This window comes from Trachemys scripta, chromosome 11, assembly GCF_013100865.1.
Source record: "Trachemys scripta elegans isolate TJP31775 chromosome 11, CAS_Tse_1.0, whole genome shotgun sequence".
Lineage (NCBI taxonomy): Eukaryota > Metazoa > Chordata > Testudines > Emydidae > Trachemys > Trachemys scripta.
Genome location: NC_048308.1, coordinates 75095110 through 75102455, shown reverse-complemented (window position 1 = coordinate 75102455; position 7346 = coordinate 75095110). Strand labels below are relative to the sequence as shown.

Below are 7346 nucleotides of genomic sequence, written 5' to 3'. Positions count from 1 at the left end.
ATGGGGGGGGGGGTGGGAGGTACTGCCCAGGTGGGGGACCACCTGGCAGCAGTCTGGGGTGCTAGTGGATAGTGGGTGAGTTTTGGGGGGTCGGGAGCTCACTGGAGAGTTGGGGCCAGACCCACCCCCGAGGGTGACCTCATTGGGCTGGTGTCAGAGGATCCTGGGGCTGGACATGGCCTTGCGCGGCTGTGACAGCCACCCCCCCCCCCACTGTTGTCACCCCACATCTGCCCCTGTCCCCCCTCCACTCTCCCTGCAGCTCTGTGCCTGGGCTAGGGAATCGGGGTTCACGGGCCGTGTGGTGGCAGGGCTGCCCTGCGGTGCTGGGGAAGGGAACTCTGTGTGTGTGTGTGTGTGTGTGTGTGTCCGTCCGTCCGTCCCTCCCTCCCTCCCTCTTGGGCATGCATCTGTGTGTGCAGTGACCGTGCACACACACACACCCTCTGTCCCATTATCAGCACGGCTGTTCGCTCCCTACTGTGTGTCAGGTGCCCTGCAGTGCTCCCAGCTGCTGGTGATTCCCCGTTCACTCTGTGCTTGAGGAGATGAGTGTGCCGTGTGTCAATGCCCCTTACAATTACATTGGGGTTTTTTGGGGGGGTCTCTGTAGAGCTATGGGGAATGGGGGCTGCTCTCCCAGCATTTGGGGAGGGGGTGCAGACAGATCCCACTAACACCTCTGCTCCCCTCCCCTGTAGGGTCGCACTCCCTGCAGTACTTCCTGACGGCCGTCTCGGAGCCCGGCCCGGGGGTGCCCGAGTTCACCGTGGCCGGCTACGTGGACGGGCAGCGGTTCGTGGAGTATGATGGCGAGGCCCAGCAGATGCAGCCCCGGGCGCCCTGGATGCAGGAGACCGAGCCCGAGGTCTGGGAGCAGGAGAACCACGTCCACAAGGTGCGTCAGGCCTGCTTCCGGGGCAAGGTGCGGAGCCACATGCACCTCTACAACCAGAGCAGGGGTGAGTCTGCGGCCAGAGGGGCCGGGGCACTGGGGACATGGGGGGGAAGACAGGGGACCTGGAGCACTGCCGGGGGAGGCAGGACTCCTGGGTTCTATCCCCGGCTCTGAGAGGGGAGTGAGGGCTGCTGGATTAGAGCAGGCGGGGCTGGGAGCCAGGACTCCTGGGTTCTATCCCAGCTCTGGGAGGGGAGTGGGGTCTAGCGGGTTAGAGAGGGGGTGGGGGCTGGGAGCCAGGACTCCTGGGTTCTGTCCCCAGCTCTTTTCCCCTAACCTGCTGGGTGACCTTGGCCAAGTCAGTTCACCTCTCTGTGCCTCAGTTTCCCCTCTGGTTTCTTGTCTCTTTGCCCTGTGAGCTGTTTGGGGCAGGGACCGTCTCACTGTGTCTGTGCAACGCCCCCAGCAATCCGGGGGCTCCCTACCCCCCTCTCTGTTCCCAGGAATGGCCGGATCGGAACCAAGGTCCATGCAGTCCTGCCCAGCAAGGCCCCCGCGGGGAGCAGATGAGGGGGGCCCAGGGCAGGGCCCCTGGAGAGGGGCAGGGTCTGGGGGGGATCCAGGGAGGGGTCACAGACCCAGCAGTGGTCCTGGCTCCGTGGGGTCCCCGTCCGAACCCCACCCCCGGCTCTGCCCCGCCCAGGCTTCCACATCTTCCAGTACGCCTACGGCTGCGAGATCCGGGTGGACGGGAGCACCGGGGGCTTCCGGCGCTTTGGCTACGACGGGGGCGACTTCCTGATCTACGACGCCGCCCGGCACCGCTGGGAGGCTCCTGCCCGGGAGGCCGAGGCCACCCAGCGCCGGTGGAACGGGGACCCGGTCGCCCTGCAGTACTACCGCCACTTCCTGGAGCGGGAGTGCGTCGAGGCCCTGCGCCGCTACCTGCAGCTCGGGCAGGGGGCGCTGGCCAGGCGGGGTGAGGGCAGGGGAGCTGGGGGGCGGGGTGAGGGCAGGGGGCACTGGGGGTGGGGAGAGGGGAGGGCAGGGGGCGCTGGCCAGTTGGGGTGAGGGCGGGGGGCGCTGGCCAGTCGGGGTGAGGGCAGGGGGCGTGGAGGTGGAGAGGGGAGGGCAGGGGGCGCTGGCCAGTTGGGGTGAGGGCGGGGGGTGTGGAGGTGGGGAGGGGAGGGCAGGGGACGCTGGGGGTGGGGAGAGGGGAGGGCAGGGGGGTGCGGGCTAGGCGGGATGAGGGCAGGGGGTGTTGGGGGAGAAGCCAGAGGGGCTGGGTGGAGAGCAGGGGGTGCTGGGTGGGAGAGGAAGGGCAGGGGGTGCTTGGGGGGAGGGGGAGGGCTGCCCTTGGGGCCATGGGGCTGGGGGGCAGGGACATCCCTGATGATCCCTGACTTCCCATTTGGGGACACTCCTGCCCCAGGGATCCCTTGGCCCCACCCAGGGAGGGATGTTGGGGCGGGTGCTGGTAACGGTATCGGGGGACCCGGGTGCTGCTCACCGGCCGTGACCCTGCGGCTCCCCCTCTGCCCCTTCGTCTCCCCAGAGCGCCCGGCCGTGCGGGTCACCGGCAGAGACGCCCCCGGCGGCCCCACCACCCTCTCCTGCCGGGCCCACGGCTTCTACCCCCGGGACATCGCCCTGAGCTGGCTGCGACATGGGGGGAGCAGAGAGCAGGAGCCGCGGCGAGGGGGGGTCCTGCCCAACGGGGACGGGACCTACCATGCCTGGGCCACAGTGGAGGTTGACCCCCGGGAGAGAGACCTGTACAGCTGCCGTGTGGAGCACGAGAGCCTGGGCGAGCCGCTCGTCGTCGTGTGGGGTGAGGCCGGGGGGAGGGGCGTTTGGGGGGGTGAGCCTGTGTGAGCGACTGGGACTGACCCTGTTCTGGGGGAGGGATTGACTGACCCCTGTGATGGGGAAGGAGCTATGGGGCAGTGTCGGGGGAGGGGGTGACTGACCCCTGTGATGGCGGAGGAGCTTGGGGGTGGGGGCGTGGCTCTGGGGCACTGACGGGGGAGCAGGGCAATGGGGAGGGTCTCGCCCGGTTCCCTTCAGCCCCTGTCCTGTCCCCGTCTCAGAGCCGCTGTCCGAGTCGCTGCTGGTCCCGGTGGTGGCGGGCGTGATCCTGGCCCTGGGGGCGGTCGCTGTGCTGGTCGGCCTGGCCTGGAGAAGGAGGCTGTCAGGTACAGAGCTGGGGCGGGGTATCCCCGGGCTGCCCCACACCCTGCCCCACAGCCCCCAGCGCTGGTGCCGTGGGCTCCCCGAGGGGGGCTGGCAGGGACACTGATGGGGACTCAGGGAGGGAGCCGGCCGCTCACACTGGGGTGTCTGGTCCCCTCCCCGCGTGCTGGGTTTGTCCAGGGACCCTGAGCCCAGGTGTCCGTGCTGGGCCGGGCCCCGGAGAGCGACCAGAGCCGGCTCCTGCCCTCGCTGAAACCTGCCTTCTCCCCGCAGGGCCCCAGGCGGATCTGTACTCGCCGGCGCCGGGTGAGTGAGACGACCCCCCGCTGGGCCGGGCGCTGTCTGTGTCCCCCCGCCGAGACCGGCCTGTCCGCGGCGCCGAGCTGTGCGGTGTGGGGAGAGCTGGGGGGCAGGGTCCGGGCACCACAAACACCCCGAGGGCACTGGGCCTGCCCGGACGGTCGCTGTCCTGTGGGTCTCCCTGAAACCCAAACCCCACGCCCGATCCCCGGGGTCCCTGGCAGGAGGTCAGCTCCCACGCGCCTTCCCCAAATGCAGCCTGGAAACCAGGTGTCAGGGACTGCCCGTGGGGGGGAGGGAATTAACCCCTGGAACAGCTGGCCGTGGCCAGGGCGATGCTCCGTCGCTGGCAGTGCTTAGCTCACGGCGGGGGGAGGGGGGTCACTCCCAGATCTGCTCTGGGGATCATTGTGGGGCCGGTTGCTGGACCGGGCTGTACAGGACGGGGACAAGATGGTCCCTTCTGGCCTTGGACTCGGTGAAGGGGGCTGTTGTTAGCAGCCCCCGAGACATTAACTGCCCCCCATTAGCGCATGCTGAGGGCCCGGGTCTTTGCCGTGACGGGCGCTGCGGAAGGGCTGGGTGGGTGGGTGGAGCCGGGTACCTCGGTCTGACATCGCCCCGTGAGATCCTCAGGCCTGGACCGGCCTGGGGTGCTCCACACGTCCAGCCCCAGTGCATTGTGGGGATTATTACCCCACAGCTGGGTCTGTCTGGCCCTGCCCCTGGCCAGCCCCTGTCCCCCTTCCCTGCCTGGCTGGCCCCTGTCTCCCTTCCCGGCCGGCCCCTGTCCCCCTTCCCTGCCTGGCCGGCCCCTGCCCGCCTTCCCTGCCCCTGGCCAGCCCCTGTCCCCATTCCCTGCCTGGGCTGGCCCCTGCCCCCCTTCCCTGCCTGGGCTGGGCCGTTTCTTTGCCTCTGTGTCGCAATCTGACCAGCCCCAGTTTGTTCACCGTGGGGCGGGAAGGTGGGGGGCTGAGCCCAGGGGAGCGTATCAAACCCCGCCAGACACTGACCCCCTTCCCTTCTCCCCCACAGCCAGCGAGCATGGATCGGACAGCTCCATCACCGGTACGTGGGGGGGCTCTGTCCCAGGGGAGTCAACGAGGGCTCGGTGGAGACCCCAGGCCCGGCCCCTCCAACAAACCAGCCCTGAGCTCCAGGCCGGGGTGCTGGGTGCAGGGCCGGGTCTGCGGCTAGGTCTATCTCCCCTCTGCAGGGAGGGGTTCCAGGCAGCAGGGGCACTGGGGGGTGTCTCCGGGAGGGGGAGAGTTTGGGGGGGTCTCTCTGGGGAATGGTCCCAGGGGAGCCCCCCGGTGCCAGCCCCTCTCTGACCCGTACGGACGCGGCTCAGGGCAGACCCTGACTCTCCTGTGTCTCCCTCCTGCAGCTCTAACGTAGCCGGTCAGAGCCGGAGGAGACCCCAGACTGTGAAGACACGGACTGACCAGGGGGGTCCGGCCCCCCGCCTCTCCTCTGTGTTATCTCCCTGTTACTCCTTGTGTTCGGCCTCAGCGCTGTGCCTGGTGCTTTGGTGAACAGCCCCACGTCCCCTGAACCTCCCTGGGACCCACTGCCGGGGGGCCGCCTGCCCCGAGCTCTGCGTGTCGGCCATGGGACGCGAACTGGGCAGCCCCGATGGGCACAGCCGGCCCCATTCACTGCATGGTTTATTTAGTGTGTGAGCCCCTCGGGGCAGGGACCACAGCCTCCTTATCTCTGGGGTGCATGGAGCCCCCTCCCAGCAGCCACTGGGGAAGGGGGGAAGGGCTGTTCACGTGGAAAACCTCCATGTTGGGCCAAAACCTGAACACCTTTGGCTGAAAACCACCAAATTCCATGTGGCAAAGCTGCCGCTGTCGCTCGTGGGAGCTGGAGTTCGGGTACCCCGTGCTCCCACTCGCTGTAGGCCGGGCTCCCTCGGTGCATCATGGGAGTCCCTGCTGGTGGGAGCAGTGCAGTCTGGGAGCCAGGACTCCTGGGTCCTATTCCCAGCTCTGCCGCTGGCTTGCTGTGAGGCACTGAGTGATTCCCACCCCTGCTGTGTGCCTCAGTTTCCCTCTCTTGAAAACAGGGAGAATACTTTAGTTCCTGTCCTGGGGGGGTTGTGAGGGTGCCTGTTACAGGGCCTTGTCCCAGAGGGTGTGTGTGTGTGTGTGTGTGTGTGTGTGTTAGTCTCTCTGTTTAAAGCACTTTGAAGACAGTTTGTCGCCATGCCCAGCCGTGGAGGGGGGGGGGGGTCTGGCGCTGGCAGCACTGGGTGGACCCACAGAACCGGGGTCAGACGTTTCCCTGGCTCTGACCCGCCGCTGTCGCTACCCCAGAACCAGACACAAACTCCTCGCTCTGCCGTGTGCATTGTCCCAGGGATACAGACACGGCCCTTTCTGTGCTGCCCGGGGTGTGTGTCTGGTGTGGGGGCTCTGTGGACCCTGGGCCTGCAGCTGTGGGTCTGTCCCGTGTCTGCGGTTGGGGTCTGGTTTGTGTTCTCGTCGACATGAGACGGACCCGCTAGAGACTGTTACGCTGCTGTTACAATCACCTTTTCATTCGCTATAAAAGTCAACACGAAATTAACCAAAGTGGAAACGACCCGTTTTTACCGTGTGGAAATGAACCGTTCGGCCGTGTCAGGCGATAACGAGGGAACGGTTCGTTTTGCCGTTTCCCCACCACACAGTTCACTGAAATCGCCCCGTTCCCGGGAGCGTTTCCCTTTTCATGGGCCGCATTTCTCAATGCACCGAAGTTTTGTGAGGTGGTTTCTAGCGCTGTTGGTGGCTGGGAAATGCCACACCCCTAAGGGCTCGAACCCAGAGGGTGTTTAAACAGAACCAGGAGTTTGAAAAACCTCCATGGTTTTTTTAAGCTGATCTCAGAATATCGGGGGGCCTGGCTGGTGATTTCTGACCCCTCGGAGTTACGGATTCAGCCTTCCTCCTCGGCGATCCCCCGGCTGCGCTCTCGGGGCGGGCTCCTCAGCGGTGGAGATCAGCATCGCCACGCCGGGCCATAGAGCTGTTACCCCAGCGGGCGCACTGGCCCCTCGGTGCTGGCGATGCCCCGTCTCCCGCTGTGCGGCGTGGGCAGAGCTGTGTGTGCTGCCCCATTGCAGCCTGGCTTTGAGGTTGGGTATTTCCTCCCCAGACCCGCTCGTCGCTCCCCGTCACCCACCCCAGCACTACCGACGGTTGTGAGAGTCGGTCTGTCCTTAAAGCCCCAGCTCCCGGATTGACGTGGCCACGGCTGAGCTCGCCCGGTTCCCGAGCACAGGGTGACACACACACACACACACACACACACACAGCTCACAGCCCGCAGGTGAACACTAACGCACCTTTTGGAACTTTTTACAAACTCACGGTTTTGGGGGGCCCGACCCCTGGGGTTCGAATGCCCGGGGCTGGCAATGCTGCACCCCCAGAAATGGACCCTGCCCTGCCCTATGGGTGGGTTTCCAGCCCAGCCCACTTCCCACTCAGCATCCACGCGCGCCCCATTGGCTGGCCCCCTATGCAGCTGGGTTCTCAGCTCACAGCTATGGGGGCTGTATAGGGCCCCCTACAGCAGAGCAGGGAGCCTGCCTGGGGACAGGGTGCAAATCCCCTTGTGTCCCCACAGGGCAGGGGTCCTGTACACCTGGGTCTGAGCTGCCAATTAACACACCCCAGTTCCTGGAGCCAGTCTGGAGCCGGCCGGGGGAGGTGCCAGCCCAGCTGATCTGGCTCTGGGCTGGGCCGAGCGGCACAGACCCAGCTACTCCGAATCAGAGGGCACTCTGGGAGCGGCTAATCCGGATCAGCTCAGCGCTGCGTTCACACCCAGTTCATATTCGCTGACACGTTGCCCTGCTCCGGGGCGGCTCATTCCAGCTCGTGCCGCACCATAACCCGCCCCAGCCCGTGGGCCGCTCCTGCCAGTCGGGGCGGGGGGCAGATCGGGGTTAAACACCCCCAGG

General features: G+C 66.6%; 1 protein-coding gene across 1 annotated transcript in view; it reads left to right on the top strand.

The window, feature by feature from the left end:
- LOC117885018 (major histocompatibility complex class I-related gene protein-like) overlaps positions 1-5965 on the top strand; it is a 7797-nt gene extending 1832 nt beyond the window's left edge. The window contains exons 2-8 of the mRNA XM_034786092.1: positions 614-962; positions 1602-1877; positions 2454-2729; positions 2989-3093; positions 3365-3397; positions 4427-4459; positions 4779-5965. Coding sequence (XP_034641983.1) covers positions 614-962; positions 1602-1877; positions 2454-2729; positions 2989-3093; positions 3365-3397; positions 4427-4459; positions 4779-4789 — 1083 coding nt within the window. The 3' untranslated portion in view covers positions 4790-5965. The remainder of the gene's footprint in view (positions 1-613; positions 963-1601; positions 1878-2453; positions 2730-2988; positions 3094-3364; positions 3398-4426; positions 4460-4778) is intronic.
- Positions 5966-7346: the final 1381 nt, after the last annotated feature.